The 17,174-nt window shown below is 40.5% G+C and overlaps 1 protein-coding gene across 2 annotated transcripts in view; it reads left to right on the top strand.

The window, feature by feature from the left end:
- Window positions 1–17,174, top strand: part of RGS6 (regulator of G protein signaling 6) — a 577,949-nt gene that overhangs the window by 471,292 nt on the left and 89,483 nt on the right. For both annotated transcript variants that reach the window (XM_089686857.1, XM_089686858.1), the window contains exons 7-8: window positions 4,139–4,203; window positions 13,448–13,524. In XM_089686857.1, coding sequence (XP_089542983.1) covers window positions 4,139–4,203; window positions 13,448–13,524 — 142 coding nt within the window. The remainder of the gene's footprint in view (window positions 1–4,138; window positions 4,204–13,447; window positions 13,525–17,174) is intronic.

A 17,174-nucleotide genomic window follows, 5' to 3' on the forward strand; every position in this document is an offset into this window, starting at 1 on the left:
ATACCTTTCTGTACAGTACTGTGTTGCAACATGCCAAAGATGGAAGTTGGAGAAAGAGAAAAATGTACTGGTATGTTTTGGGCCCCAACTGCATGATGCAAATGTACGTAGTAAAAGTACATAGACTAGAACTTGGTATAGAGCTTGTAAATAAGAAAGCATTAACAGCTTCCCCGCCCTGAATATATGGGTAATGCTGTTGGTACGCCATTTAGTGGTGTAGGAAAGTGTAGGAAGCTCCAGGTAGATATGATTATGCCAGATAGGGCTAAAATTGGTAAAGCCAGTTACCCCCTGCATTTGTTTCACTTTACACCAAATTTTATGCATTAAGCGTTATGTAGGGAATTGTTGATTGGACTTAGCAAAGTGATGAGATTCTACATCCTCAGGGAGAGAAGGTGAATTTGTATGCAGCGAATAAAAATTTAATTCACCCAATCTTTATGCTGAGCATTCAAATATATTAACTGGATTACATAAATTTTTTTTCTGTCTTAAACGCAGCAAATATTTTATATTTAATGACATCTCCCCTCTCTTTTGTTAAAAGATAAGATCACCTTTGGGAACTGGTTACATGTTCCACCTGTTTTTAGGGTGGAACATGTGACATGTTCCCACTACTTCAGCGGCTCCCTTACCTTTCCCCTCTAGTGACAATGATCTGGAGATCTTCTCCCTGAACTTGCTGTTACAATTTAAAAGAAGAACCATGGCTGTGCAGGGCTTCAGCCGCCTGTCCGCATCATTCATTCACAGAGTTCTGTGAATGGGAAAACTACAACTACCGTCAGCCTTTGCAGCTGATTGCTTGTAGTTTTCGATGAACTACCAGAGCGCTGGTGACCTCTATAGATAGTTCATTGATGGTTCCTGTCATTGTGTAACTGCCTGCCCATACGAGGTACGAACAGCCAGCTTACACTGACAGTCTGCGGCTTTACAGGCTCCTAAATAAATGAACATTTTTACCTGAAAAACGTGCATTTATTATGTTTTTTAAAAAGGTGAACTTATCGTTTAAATTGCCCAACTTTAACACTTTTCCAAACATAAAATGCTGTTTTACAGAGTGGTGCTTAAAATGGTTCCACCAAAAGCTGTGGCTTTACAAGTGTCATATAACGTAGCATGTTTTAGTTGCTGTTTTGCACATAACAAAGTTAAATTAAAGCATGTATTCCTAACTTGAAAGAGTATATATTGCTCTCAGCCTCCTCCAAATGAACTATTGGATATGTAGAGTTCCTAGAGCCTTGCACATTAACACAACTAATCCATTCAAATGGAAGTCAGAAGGAAAAGGAGTGGTTCAGGAGCACAAGGAGGACATTACAAGGAGGCAGAAAAACATAGCAAGAAACAAATTCATTCAAAATAAATTACTGGACCAATACCAAAGAGAGTTGCCAACCCACCAAGACATTTTACCGACAAAAAGGGAAAAACATACTGTCACAGCACATTTTTACTGAGAACCTAAACTATGATAGATACTCCTATTGGAAACTAAACCAGTCTATATGTAAACAGTATTAATTACATGTAAACATTAACCTTATATAACATGTACAGTAAATGTTAGCAATACCCATATCAAGCAATCTGCATCGTTTTACATTTAAAAAGTCAAAACAGCATGACAAAATTTGAGCATGTCTAGGATTATGAAGAGCTGGGGCATCCTGGGAAACAACGTAGAAACCAGTGAATACTGGGCAGAGCAAGAGGCCCTGTCCACCCTCCACAACCTAGTAATGGAAAATTAGCAGGCAGACTTACGCAGCTATCAGCAACTGGAACCATTGGAATAGGTTCTCTACCGAGAGGTGTTCCAAGCCCTTTGCCGCAGGTGAGTTATGCTGCATATGGATCTTTTGGCATCCATATTTACCAACAAACTGGATAGGTTTGTCTCCAGGTTCAGAGGTTCTCTAGGAGATTTTTACAGCCTGGTTTATGCTTTTCCTCCTCTACAGTGTCTCCTTCAGTTGCTCCACAGAACTGAGATGGAGAGCATTCCATTGATTCTAATTGCACCTTTCTACAGGGTGTTGCATATATTTCTACCTTGCATGTTCCCCTATCCTTTGGGCCTCTATAGGCTACACTTCAAACCTATTAGGGATATTTCCTTCTCTGACCTAATTTACAAGGTGGCCTTTTTTGTTGCTATCACCTCAGCACAGAGGGTCTTTGAGTTAGCAACCTTCTGTAAACAGCCTCTCCTTAGATTACACATGGACAAGGTTGTACTGAGGCCCAAAACCTCTTTTCTCCCTAAGGTTGTTTCCTCCTTCCACCTCAGCCAAGATATTGTTCTGTCCTCCTTATTTCCTGCTGCAACTCATCCCTATGAAATCTCTCTCCTCTGTCTTTATGTGGTAAGCGATGAGTGCCTTCCTCTAGGTTACATCCTTTTTTTGCTCTTTCTGAATGTTTCTGCAGGGTGCTGCTTACTTCTTGCTCCACCATTGCAAAGTGGATTAGACAATACAACATCTGAGCCTATGGTCTAAAGCAGGAGTCTCCAAACTTTCTAAGCAAAGGGCCAGTTTACTGTGGCCAGTGGGAATAGAAAATTCCCCAGCATCAGTGTCCCATCATTGGTTTTAATGGGAGGAATAGTACCCCATTGTTGGTGTCAGTTGGGGGAATGGTACTTCATCATTGGTTTCAGGTGGAGGAATACTGCTCCAAGGGCCAGAGTACAGTACAGGACACAAATATGGGAGATGTCCCATCAGCTTTCATTTTTTGGCAGGGTCCAATCACTTGAAGGTACCTGCATATAACCATGGGTATGACTAAGATCCTGTACTGGATTGGATTTTAATGGTAAATGCATGTCCAATTTTCTTACATAACTTGCTTTTCAAAAAATAACTTTGGATTTTTTGGGCAACTGTTCCTGAAGCTTGGGTTCATTCAATAAAATACCCCAAATTTCACTAAGGTTAAAATAAATTACAAAATGCCAGTCATTCAATTTTCTAATAAATGAAAGGCCCTCTGGGATTTTACACAGATTCTGTGTAGCAGCTGATTATTTCGGGCTTATTCACGTGGACATAGAAAGTGCTGTGCAAATGTTTGTGCAACACCCAAGAGATGTTAAAAAAGACTTACACAAATCTAGTATCTCTAGGCACTTTGCTAAATCTCAGAAAAAATGCCGGTAAGTTGGGGCTTTTCTTGGGAATCAGACAATGAAAAGTTTAAAAAAGAGGTGTTTGGATTTGTTAACTAGATGCCTTTTCCCAAGTGGCCTCAACAAGAAACTTTATCTTCATATCATCAAGTCACCTCTTTCATCTATTTAACACATTTTACATTTCTTTTCTGCAGTTACCCTTAGCAATGGTATTTCATTGTTATACCAGAGTTACCTATAGCAACAGTGCTTAAAGTATAACTAAAGCAAAACTTTTTTTTAGTTTTGGAAAGAGTGGAGATGGGTTAGAAACCTGTCAGTTTTTACTGCTGCCTGTTTTCCCATTAGAGTGATTCAGTCTGTGTCCCCATTAGAGAGTATCTCAGCAAAAATATAATTTGTATTGCAGAAAATTACAGTGACTGCAGATTGAAAATGAAATATACATTTTTAATCACATTATATTTGAATATGGCGTGTGTAGCAATTGTTTATGCTACACATATATTTTTAATTTGCTATTTTTTTTTCACGAAAGTGGAGTTACCCTTTGAATAACTATGAGGTAGTCCTAACAGCAGGCTAGAGAAGGGGAATCTCCCTCCCCAAAACACCCTCCTAATGACTTACTGACTATAATTGTAGGGCCAAGACCTAGTGACAGTTTTATGATATACTGTTCCTGTAGTTCCCCATTGCCATGCCATACCTCCTTTCGGTGGTGACTTGCTTCCCCTGCCTGTGGCCTGGTTAGAAGGCAGAAATTGGAAGGGACTCTCTACTCTGTTGCTCATGTGTTTGGTTCCATTGATCTAGGGTTTTTATTTTTTGAGTGTATTTGGCATTTTATATTAAAGATATAACATTACTGACTGATTAGTTCTTTTGTGCTGTTGTTTTTGTTGTTATCTTACGTTGATAAAAGCATAGTAAGTATGACTGTTCACTAACCATAAAAATTATGTGTTTTATTTTGTTTAGCTATCTATCTATGCAAGAGAACGATGCAGAACAAAGCAAGACTGGAACTAGCAGATTATGAAGCCGTAGGTATACCAAGATTACAGCCTGAAGGAAAAGAAGGGAAAAAGGATAGACTGAATAAAATTAGTGTTATTGTTGTTTGTCTGTAGTAACAGACAAAATAAAAACAAATGTATGAATTTGAAAAATATGTTTAGCATATACATTATGTTATAGCGCATAAAATATTTATTTAGGATAACAGTATCATGCTTGTGCTGTACCTTACATTGAGTGTATTATTTAACCTTTTAAACAAAGTTTAAATCAACACATCTTTAAAATCTTTATTAAATCTCCCAGGGGGCCAAGTGCATGTAGCCCCATTTTAATCAATCCTAGGGTTGCTGAACAGCATGCTCATGTAAGTTGCCCCTCTCTCCCCACTGCTGTCTGACAATGCAGCTCACAAGGACCATTTGACACTTCTGGCAGCAGGCATAAGCTGCAGATGAGCACAGCCATTCAGCACAGCAGGAGGAGGGGGGAATCAGCTCTATTCATTACACAAGGCACTAGTAAAAGATCAGTCAGCGCTCTAGGCTGTGTGATCTATCTACCAATGTAGTACCAATCTTTAGTAGTAGCCAGCAGATATAACACAACCTCCAGCCAGCATGCAATGTTTCCTGGACCAGTTGCTCACCTAATACAGGCAAACAAATTGCACAGGTGCCCCTGATTAGGGCAATAATGGAGGGAGGGGAGCTGTGCCCAAACAATATTGATCCGGCAGGGTTCTTCTCACGTGCTTGCTCTTTTGGGTCTCTAAGAAAAGTTATTCAAGGCTATCTTTTGCCCCCCAAATATACTGAACAGGTACTTGATCTGAGATAATAAGTGCTGATTAGTAGCTGTAGGCCCCCCCTTCCCGACCAGGAACAGCCATGAATTGGGCTTCAGCCTGGGGCGGCACAAGGATTTTTAGGTTGTGGTGATACTTCTTCTTTGTGACATTTTTACAAACATGTAGAAATAATGCTTACTGCAGTGGGATGATTTGACTAAATTGTGACTGCAGAGGAAAGGCCATTGTGAGTGATGTAGGAGTTTGATAGCCAAATATGATGAAGGCACAGTGGCGTATTTTGGTTTTGTGCTGCCCTAGGCGAGACTAAAATCGGGCACCTCCCCAATCTAAACATATCCCATCCTTCCTGTTTAAGATCCATCTTTTCAGGTCAGGACAGGAAGGGGTAGCATGATGGGGGGCATAGTGATGGGGGAGCGCGGGTCAGGTGCGGGGCAGCAGGACAGGTGTGGGCCTGCGGGCCAGGTGGGGGAGGCAGCAGGACAGGTGGGGGGCAGCATGACGGTGGGCAGCAGGACAGGGGGCAGTGGGACAGGAGGGGGGCAGCGTAACCGGGGGGACAGCATGACAGGAGTGTGGAAGCACCAGTCCTCCAAGCTCTTACCTGTCCAGCAGTGGCTCCTCCAGTTGGTGTCAGGATCTGGTGCCAGAAGCAGTAGCTGAGACTGTGTCCCATCTCCACCAGGATCTCTGGCAGCAGCTGCAACAAAGAGCGGAGAGGCTCCTCCACGCTGACCTCGATCTCTTCTTCCTCCTCCTCCACAGATCCTCCACTGGCATTCCCTGGCCTCACTCACCCTGCACAGCTTGGTGCACACTGCAGATCCTGACCAGAGCCTACCTTACAGGGGGACCCAGCACCCGACCACTTCCTGTGCACACTGGGGATCCGCCTACCACTCCTCTCCTCTGCAGCTGGTCACCTTACCTGTGTGTCAGCTGTCCCCCCCACCATGCCTTGCCAATCACACCTTTATGTGTCCCTTCTGCCTGGGGGCGGTGCCACCCCCCCCCCCCAAAAATGCTGCCCAAGGCAAACGCCTTGTTTGCTTTGCAGTAGATACGCCACTGCTAAGGCATTGTGATAAAGTACAATATTGGCATATTCTCAGAGTTTATATCTCTCTAAAGGTGTCCATGGACTTATAAGGATCCTTGCCCAGGGTAACTGGTTAAAGTGGATCTGGAAACAACCCTATACATATGGACATTCTCTGTCAAACTGATATTTGTTGGGGAACCCTACATCTAGCATTTCAGTAAAACCACAATTCTCAGCATCATGTGTCGAAGTCCCACACAAGCTGCCTTTTAGATATGGCCCTAGACAAATCCATAAAAAGTACTGTACCAACAATAGGCTATATGTGAAAATTTCAAAATTTAGCGCATACTTTAGGTTGGAAGTTTGTTCAACTTTTCTTAAAGCAAAGCTCCTGCCAAATGTAAGTATATAACTATAATACAGATTTGATGACTATTTCACCTATTGAGCCACACATGATATTCCCACACACTTACCACATACCATGTTGTATCAATATCATAGTGAGGCAACAATTTGCTGTTGCAAGTTCTTGTGTCACCTGCATACATATTGTGATTGATAATGATCACACTGGTGATTTGTTTTAATCTTTACGTAAAATTCCTCAACACCATATATGGACCCTACCTGACATCAATACAAATAACTTTACAGACTGTGAGTTTTGTAGTGTAGTGAGAATTGTGATACAATAGTAAATCAAATTTCAGGCACTTTATTTTCAAATGTATTGAGTTATTTTTGTAGCATTACCCTCGTGAGGGCCACTGTGTTTCTAGGTACCCCTAAGCTCTGCACAGTCAGGCAACACGCATTTTCCACACTTTCATCTACAGTCAGTGAGCAGTCCATGAGCTTGGCTTTTGTTATTATATTAGGGGAAAATAACTTGGTTAGGGTAATAATAGGGATTATGGATACCCAATTTGACTAAATCAATGCACGAGGACAACTTCCTTCCTATTTACAGAAACAGATCCTGTACTGTTCTTTCCTTGAAAGCCATAAGTAGCGACAGCCCTTAGGAACTCACAGCCCCCCTCTGAAAATCAGCTTAACTTGTAAATTACATGCACAGATGTCTCCTCTCCCCTGTAGCACTGCTCCCAGCTCCGCAGCCTGCAGACACTACCAGCCCTCCTGGCTGCTCTGAAGATCTCCCAGGACAAGGATAAAGGATTGAGCACAGCGCTGTCCTTTGAAAGCTTGTTACATGTGGCAGTCTCTCCCCTTGTGAATTCCTGGGAGTGCTGATGTGCTCACTCTTTCCTCCTTGCTCCCAGGTCTTGATCCTGTTCATGCTCTACTGCTGAATGGACCCTCCTGAGCCAGCTCAAAAACCAGCCCTCCTAGACCTAGGAGACCCCTCCCAGGCCACCGACAGTCCACTCAGTACTCCATCTTCCACTCGACTCCTTTGCCAGCCTGACTCTCCTATATTTATGGGCTGGTCCACCACTTTACCAGGGCCTCCAAACCTGGGATTGGTTAAACTCCCACAAACATGCAGATTGGGTCTCCACCTCTTCTGCTCACTGTCTTCTGGAAGGTTCCAGTGGTCCTCCAGAACCAGGTGGAGGTGATAGAGTCCCAACCTGTTAAGCCATCCAGCTTGACCTGCAGTAACCTGACCTTAATCACAGACTCGCTCAGTTACCCTGAATCTTACACAATAGATTTGCCTTCACTATTCTAGTAGCATACTAGAGGGTGCTACATTTGTATTAATGCATAAACATAAAAGGTGCAAAATTAAAAGGTGTTTTATTACATACGTATGTAGATCTGGTTTCAAGATTCAATAGCTCTGCATAGAAACCAATCAGCTTCCAGGTTTTTTAGTGAAAGCTTAATTAAACAAGCTGATTGGCTACCATGCACAGCTGCATCAGATTTTGCACTCTCTAGTAAACCAACCAATAGTCTTCCCCAGGACAACTGAAGGCCTGTCATATGCAGTAAGGATGCCAACATTACAAAGAAGAAAATAGAAAACCTCTAATCAGGTGGTAACTCGTACACTAGTTCTAAAACTCTATTAGTAAATAGTAAATAAGTGCTTAACATTTTTTTTTAGTGTGTGAAAATCATTTGCTCATCTGGCACAGTAAAAAGTACTTTTGTTACATTGCACATCCATATACAGTAATACCTCGGTTTAAGAACACCTCGGTTAAAGTAATTTTCGGTTTACAATTGAAAATCCACTGAAAATAATGCCTCGGTTTACATATTTTGTATGAATTTTTTCGCAATACGAAGTGTATGTCAATGCTGATTTTTAAATGAAATTGCTGGCTCTTTTTTTTTCTTCACTATAGCTCACAGAATTAGTTGTCACTTTCCCCAAAGTTAACGGAAATGTTGTTTCTTTTAAGAAACTAAAAAGAAACATTGTTTGTCCCCCCCCCCCTTTCCTGACCTGCCAGGCTGCATGCTCTGAAAAGGGTCTGGTATGGATTTTGGGGAGGACCCCCACACCATTTTGTTTTACATTTTGGTGTGGGAGTTCCCCTCAAAATCCATACCAGACACGAAGGGCTTGGTATGGATGGGAAGGGGGACCCCACGCAGTTTTTTAAATTATTTTTTTAATTGCCGGCAATTCTTTTACATTCAGCTGTCAGTGGGGAATCCCGCTGACAGCTGAAATATTAACACATGGTTGTCACTACTAAAATGCCACATGTCTTGATAAAATAACTCATGCTGTATTTATTAGTGTTTACTTTTTTCTGATCTCCAGAACAGATTAATTGGTTTTCAATGCATTCCTATGGGAAACGGCGTTTCGGTTTAAGAATTTTTCACTATAAGAAAAGTCCTGCAGAACCAATTAAATTCTTAAACCGAGGTATTACTGTAAATGAAAAATAAACTCAGCAACAAACATTTAATATATTGCAACCTATAAGTTCTTATCATTATCCTTATCCAAGAAAATCCCCCCCCCCCCACAAATTTTTTCAAGGCCCCCCACCCCCACATGTGTACGCACGTTCAAACGTTAAAGCACATGCACATGCACCTATTCATGAAAACAACGATTGCAATACATGTTACATATTGCCACGCATGCCAGAATAAAAGCAATAATTTTAGCACCAGACCTCATCCATAACACTAAACTGATGACCTATAAAGGGCTTTAAAAGTGTCACCTATAGAAAATATAGTGTACGAAAGTTTGTTGCCATTTACACACATTTAAGGTTTGACATGTTGGATATCTACTCGATATAACCTCTTCCTTTATATTCCTTTAAATGGGATAATCTATTGCTTTTTGTGCCCTAAAATTTTTACTGAAATTTTGAGTTTCCTAGACCTTTGTGATATCGTTTGACATTAAAAATTTTAACTACCACTATTTTATTCTCTAGGGTCTCTGATTTAAGAAAATATATCATGTTTTGGAGTTTTGTGTAATCTTCAGGCCTTAAATGATTTTGTAAATGTGTGCAAAAAACGCAAAAACAGCTCTGGCAGCGAAGGGGATAAAGGATAAGTGGACACTCCCCTTTCCTGACAAGCACCCAATCGGTGCTCATTACACTGCAAGATCTCTCCCCTCCCTGCTAGTTCCCGGGTGCTGTGCTGGAGACAGGCAGGGAGGGGAAGAGTAGATAAACAGCGCAATGTTAAAAATGTTAAATGTGTATGTCACCTACAAAGCCCCTTTTGTTTTTAAAATCCCCAGGTATTACTTAAAGCAGATTTAACCACTTCTGTGCTGCCCTATAGCAGAAATACTGCTATACGGTGGCACGGGTGCACAAACCCACGTATATATATATACGTGATTTTTCAGTTCCGGGTAGGGGGTGCGCGTGCCCTACCCGCTCCGCCATTCGCGGCCTCGGCTGTCAATCACCGGGTCCCGACCGTTGATTATTTGCCGGCACCTGATGATCGCCAAGTATCTCCAACGGGGGAGAAACCTTTGTATAAAATAACACCGATTTCTCCCGTCAGCTCCTGCACACTGCTTTGTATGGTCTGCATAGCAGAGCCATACAAATTAGTCTGCTTACAGTGAAACACAGCACAGTAGGTAAAACAGCACACAGTTAACCCTTTGATTGCCCCAGATGTTAACCCCTTCCTGTCCAGTGCCATTAGTACAGTGTCAGTGCTTTTTATTAGCACTGATCAGTGTACTGGTGTCACTGGGGATGTCAGTGACACCAAGTCAGTTCCCCCTCCAGTGTCAGAATGCCCGCCGCAGTCCCGCTATAAGTCGCTGGTCGCCGCCATTACTAGTGAAAAAAAAAATTCCAGTATCTATACCGCCATTTGTAAACACTGTAACTTTCACGTAAATCAATTAATTTACACATATGAATTTTTTTAGTAAAGAAATGCATCAGAATACATTTTGGCCTAAATTTATTAAACATTTTTATTTTTTCCATTTTTTTACCGGACATGTTTAATAGCAAAAAGTCAAAAATATTGTTTTTTTCTCAATATTGTCGGCCTGTTTTTGTTTATAGCACAAAAAATGTAAAATGCACAGGCGATCAAATACCACCAAAAGAAAGCTCTGTTTGTGGGAAAAAAGGACATAAATTTAATTTTGTGCAGCATTGCATGACCGCGCAGTTGTCAGTTAAAATAATGCAGTGCCGTATTGCATAAAATGGCCTGGTCAGGTAGGGGGGTAAATCCTCTGGAGGGCAAGTGGTTAAATACGGTTTTAGTTAGTATTTAATTTTTTTAATCAGGACAAGTAGATTGTCATGAGGGACAAGTAGATTGGGGCACTGAGTTAGTCCCTGGATAAGTAGTTTTTTTCAAACATTTCCACACCCCTGTACACAGTGGACAAATTGAAGGAGTTTATCTCACAAGCATTAATGAACATTGGTGCTAACTGGAATTTGTGTGTTATTGTTGTCACATTGTCCAGGAATGACGCAATGCTGACAGAGGACAATTTGATCACCTAGGAGACTGAACAGAGTCATCGACATGGGATGTTGCACCTAGAGACTAAATATGACCCAATTAGTACTGTATACCTACTTTTGGCCATATACTTCTCAAAACCTCTAAAGTAAAACATAAATAAATAAATATGACAAATACATAAATAGAATTAGGATATTATGTCTTGATCAGGTCAGTAATGTATACCTACATTTGGCCACCCTGTATATTACTCACATAGGACCTTATTTTCAGAATACATGTGCTATTTATATGTTTATCACTTTTCCTGTCATAATATTGAATGGATCTTCATATTGTATCCCTCTGGAATGTACTTTATTGTAATCTTTTTAAATAACAATGATGATATATATTGAAACAGAAAATGTATGCAGCCACCACAGACCAGTTACCACTTGCAAGGGTGCTTACAATAATTAGCTTTTATTTATTTATTTATTTAGTGTATCTACAGTAAATCCACTAGTGCACAGGTGACAAACTGGTGACCCTCAAGCTGTTGCAGAACTACAAGTCCCATGAGACATTGCAAGGCTGACAGTTACAAGAATGACTCCCACAGGCAGAGGCATGATGGGAATTTTAATTCTGCAACAGCTGGAGAGTCATCAGCTTGACACCCCTGCACTAGTGTATCTAAAAATCCCCTGCCCTGAGACTGACAATGCTGCTTTCCAAAGGTGCCATCTCTACTTTAATACAGAAGGTGTGGTACTAGCCATGTCACAAGTTGAAAAAAGAGGGAAAAAGCCTAAAAAAAGGAAAACAAATGCAGCCACCACATCTAATGATTGTTAAGCTGCAATGTATTACATTGTTGGTTTTGGTTTAATATTGCTTTAAGGAACCAGTGCAACTAAAATTGACATTCATAAGCACACAAACTTAGTTGTCATCAAATAAAGATGTGATTTTAAACAAATGTCCGGACCTTTTTAAAAAAAACACAATAATCTCCTATTTGAATGAATCTCCTTTAGTCACCCTAAATGCAGAGTGTACCTGCAGTTTCTAAGATATACTAAAGGCAAATAGTCTGTTCAGGTTGCAAGGGAAGTTGCAATTTGCAAGGAATATTTCCCCAGCACTTAGTGAATTTGAAAATGTCACATTTCCAAAAATACCCAATCACATGCAAGAGAAAAACATTATTTTTCCTTGCACACAATTGGATAATGGAAGTCAGCAGAGCTTCACCCTATTCACTAAACTCTCTGGAAAATTCTCTGGCAAGGTGAACAATCTATTTGCATTTAATAAACCAACCCACAGAGTCCACTCACTTCCCACTTTCTTAAGTCAGAGTAAATGGGACAGTGACATGATCAGTCCCAGAATTAGTAATAAGAAAACCACTGTAGGGAAATGTAGACATCTATTCACATGTGCAGGACATGGCATTTCTGAAGGAGTAATCTACACAGTGTATAGAAGTCTCCCGTTGTCATGGTTGCCTTGCAAGGAAATATATTTGAAGAATTTGCCAGTTTTATAATGTCATTATTATTATTATTATTATACAGGATTTATATAGCACCAACAGTTTGCTCAGCTCTTTACAATATAACGGGAGACAATACAGCAACAATACAGTTCAATACAAGAGGGATAGGAGGGCCCTGCTCCTTGGAGCTTACAATCTAGGAGGGAGGTCATAGCTGCCTTATAATTAAATCAGAAGGTGATATTAATTTGATCAATTATCACTTTCCGTGAAGTTTTAAGTTAAAGAGATATTTATGAACAGTAAATTATTTTTCAGCTAACACCTTCTGCATGATGAAATACATATAAAGCTAAAGTTCAGATCAGTCACATTAGGATCATCTGTTCAGTAAAAACATCAAGTACACTTTCAAATCAACCTATGGAGTTGAATTTGGGCTGAACTATGAATTCCCAAGTAAGAAAAGACGAAATGTTCCTCATATCAGCTAGGTTTCCATAAACCCAATGAAGATCAGAGAATGAAAGTTTTATCTAATTGGTTATTCTGAACTCTGATCTTGTATGTACTGTGCTGCGGTTTCCATAAATCATCTCCTTTGGGTCCCATCTTAAAAAGTTTGCTCATCACAATTTTGCAAAAAAAAAATGTCAGATGGGTTCTAACGATATCCTACAAAATGCATACTTAGATTAATATGTATAAATGAGATGAAACATAGAACTTCCTCTCTGATCAAAATGATTCAACAGATTTATATGTTCTGAAAATAGAATACCTCAATCAGCTTAAAATACATGATTTAACCTGAAGACGAGTATTTCATTTGAATCAAATGTAGTAAGTGCACCAGATAAGATGTTAGAGCAATTTAATATCTATAGCTGACTGAAGTCAATGTCTAATGGTTTTGCATTAGTAAAACACTGCCATCACAGTAGTAGAGTATAATGCATTATTTACACACTTTCCTTTTTTCCTTTATCCTTATTTAACCTTTGTCAGGAAAATTTAGCAAGACTACAACGGGCTTTTGCAAGAAAATGGGAATTCATCTTTATGCAAGCAGAGGCGCAAGTCAAGTGAGTTTCAGCTTAACTTACAGTATGTTTCTTTATTGGCATGTCATCAGTTAAACTAGTGAAGCATTGATTAGCAATTTAAAGCTTGACTGAGGGGGGAGGTGCAGTGGGGCTATCAAATTTATTGTGCAGCGAAGCATTGAAAAAGAAATTCAGTATGGAGTTTTGTCTCAGAAATGAGAAAGATATAAGTTCACAGCTCAACAAGCTACTTCCTATCCTGCTGACAGTGTTTTAGACTAGACTAGACATGAAGTGAGGAGAAGTCCCCGGGATCAATAAAAACATAAATAAACATGATTTTTAGCAGTATAGGGAACAGGTAACACACCTGTCAAATTCTGATTTCTGTCTGTGTCCCTGTTGCAGATTTTCCTTTACTTCCTGTCTGGTAAATTCATTCATTGGACAAAAAGTGAGGGAAATGTCCCCAGCAGAGCCTCAGACAGCAGCAAAACCAGATAAATGTCCTATTCCTTATTTGATCCATCCAAAATGTAGATAGCCTCTTTCATGGCTGTTGCTGACCAGTTTTCCTCTCTGTCCAGATTGTGCTCCTCACAATTTTTCTACATCTTAAGCAGGGCAGCTTCCTCCTCCAGTCCCATCTCCTCCATACCATGTCCTCCTCCATCCCATGTCCTTCATACCATGTCCCCCTCCATACCATGTCCTGCTCCTCCTCCAGTTCCATCCTCTCCATTCCGTGTTCTCCTCCTCCTCTAATCCCATCTCCTACTTCCCATGTACTCCTCCTCTTACAGTCCCATCTCCTCCATCCTATGTACTCCATACCATGTCCCTCTCCTCCTCCATCCCATATCCTCCTTCTCCAGGTCCATCCTGTGTCCTCCTCTTCCAGTTTCATCTCCCCATCCCACATACTCCTCTTCCAGTTTCATCTTCCCCATCTCACGTACTCTCCTTCAGTCTCATCCCCCATCACATGTCCTCCCCCTCCAGGACCTCCCCCATCACATGTCCTTCTCCATTCCATGTTCCTCCTCCTCCTCCATCCCATGTCATCCTCCTCCAGTCTCATCTCCCCACTACGTCGGTCCTCTCTCGCCGTGTCTTCCATCTGTAGTCCTTCTATCCCTCCTATGTTCTCGGTACAGCCCAGATCCAGGTGATATACAGTCCTGGGGCTCACCTTCCTCTCTCCGGACACACAGCTCCGATTGATGATACTTTTATATTCAAACTTCCCACTGCAAATTTCTCACCCCGCTGAAGCCTATTAGCCTGACTCATCAAACCGGTGGATCTGGATGGCATACCACACACTCGCGATTGGACAGACTGCTGCGGGGCAGAGAATTGTGGTTGGGGGAGAGGTTGGAGAGGGTCAGGAGAGAGAAAGAGCGGTGGGGGAAGGTACATCAGATGGAAGAGAGAGCAGACAGAACTGCTGCTATACCTGCAGCTCTTATTTTCATGATTCAGCGTGTGGCACAGCCATTTCAGGACAGCTTAATGAAAATCATGGCAACTATGCGTACAAATTGGCCTAAAAGGGTAGCTGCTTTGGACCCCGCATTAAAGATGGCCCTGGTTGGGGCCCAGATCCCTCGGGATGCCCAGGTCCCCTACATGTGTATGGGCTGTCCCTCCCGATGGCTGCCCTTAAGGAAGAGGGAGAATTTTCCTACATGTTAATGAAAAGAACCATTTATTTTTTTATTTTTGTGGAACAATGAGGTGCACGTTTTAGACATAGAAGAAAACCGATTTGTAAAAGACTTGAAAAGGGTTATCTACATCAAGCTAGAAACAACCATCCCTAAACAGGGGTGGGAGCCTTTGACACCATCTGCTTTCCACATATAATGCCAATTTAAAGTATATGTAAACCCTCAGTTTATTCAGTTTAAGGCTTCATGCACAGTAGCGCTTTTTATAAGCTCACAAAACGCTGGATAAAAAATTATGGTAATAGCGTTTTTATGTAGCATTTAGGAACATTTAAGAGCTTTAGCGTATGTAGAAAAATAGCTAGAAAAAAGCTGTTGGGAGCATTTTAGTAGCGTTTAGTAGCATTTAGGAGTGTTTATCATTTTTTTCTGCTGGAAAGACGCTCCAAAAAAACTCTAAAAAAAATATTTTGTTTTCTGCTCCTAGATGCTGAAGCCCAAAAAATGCTAATAGCCTGAAGTAGTGTGCATGAACACATAGGATAACACTATTTAGCTTCTAGGAGCAGAAAAAATGCTAATAAACAGCTTCTAGCAGCTTAAAAAATGCTAGTGTTCATGGAGCCTAAAATAGAAATTAAAAACTTTTGTATTTACATTTAAAAGAACATTATAAATGCCTTTGTTTTTCCTCACACCCTCTTTTCTCAGCTCAGCAGCAGCATAGGAGAAACAGCAGAACACTAATCTTGCCAGTGAATGGCTGTGCGGGGGGGATTAGCTCACAGAGCTAGAGAACTGACCACGCCACGCTGTGCTCTCATGCTTAGTGTGATCAGTTTTTAATAGGAAAGCAGAGGGACTGGTGGGAACACCAGGGTTTCACACAAAGACATCAATACAAAGAGAACAGGATATTTTTTCATACAAGTACATGGAACAACCGGTACATGTCAGGAATATGATATGTTCGGTTTACATATTTTTTAACATGTCTACCCTAGCAATTGTTAACAATTTACACCTTTATCTGTGGTAGTTGAAGGATTGACGCCTATGCAGGCTTGCGGCCCCCCAAGAGATAAGATTATGTATTTGGAATAGGGTGGTCCTATAAATTCCATACCTCCCATTCTGTTCCTGAACAATCAACACTTGCTTTGGCTCATTCTAGATTAGATTAAGTGACAGTGCTACCTGTGGGGATGTAAATGTTTGAGTAAGATCCTGACTTTCGTTGGAACTGAAGAAGTTGCTTGGATAAGCTGTGAACATCCTCAAAATGACAAGAACAAGTCCAGTTGAATGTGGCTAACAAACACCCACAATGCATTGAGTAGTCCTAAAACATGTAATTTTTGTCTAGACCGTAAATGATATAATAGTGTTTAGAGTTGAATTTTTTTTATTCCTGACTCAAAAGAGGTTCTTAAATATAATATGTTTTTTTATAATACACACATGTCCCCTGTTGATTCATGCTATGTGTGATGTGTAATGATAAATCCACATTAACTTTAAGGTCATCTTAAAAGTGGTGAAGTAAAAGAAAGGTAAAAAAATATCTGACCCCCTACTGCGTGATTCAACCTATGTACTTGCTGAGCTGAGCTTTAATGCGTGATCTAAATTTAGATCTGAATGCTCTAAAATGATTATTAACCTTCAGTATCAAATGGTTGCATTCACCAACCTTTTGTGCCTCGGGATATGTCTTTGTTTCCAGATAGTAAACATCACCAATGCATGTGCCATATCATATTTGTCACATATCATGTGTTTGAAGTTATACTTCAATAAATCATTTTCATGTACTGTAGCTCTGAATCAAGCAAATGTCATTAATTTGTTTATCACCATTATTAACAGCAATGTTTCGGATTTTTTTCTGCCTGTATTCTTGGAGTTTGAATTTCTCAGCTTCCTGCCTGGCATTCATATTTTTATAGTCTGGTTTATGTAATAAAAGGATTTACAACATATAATGTATACGTTTCCAAATGTCCTCAATATAAA

Source organism: Staurois parvus, unplaced genomic scaffold (genome assembly GCF_062004578.1).
Source record: "Staurois parvus isolate SC_StPar_1 unplaced genomic scaffold, SC_StPar_1.0 ptg000414l, whole genome shotgun sequence".
Classification (NCBI taxonomy): Eukaryota; Metazoa; Chordata; class Amphibia; order Anura; family Ranidae; genus Staurois; species Staurois parvus.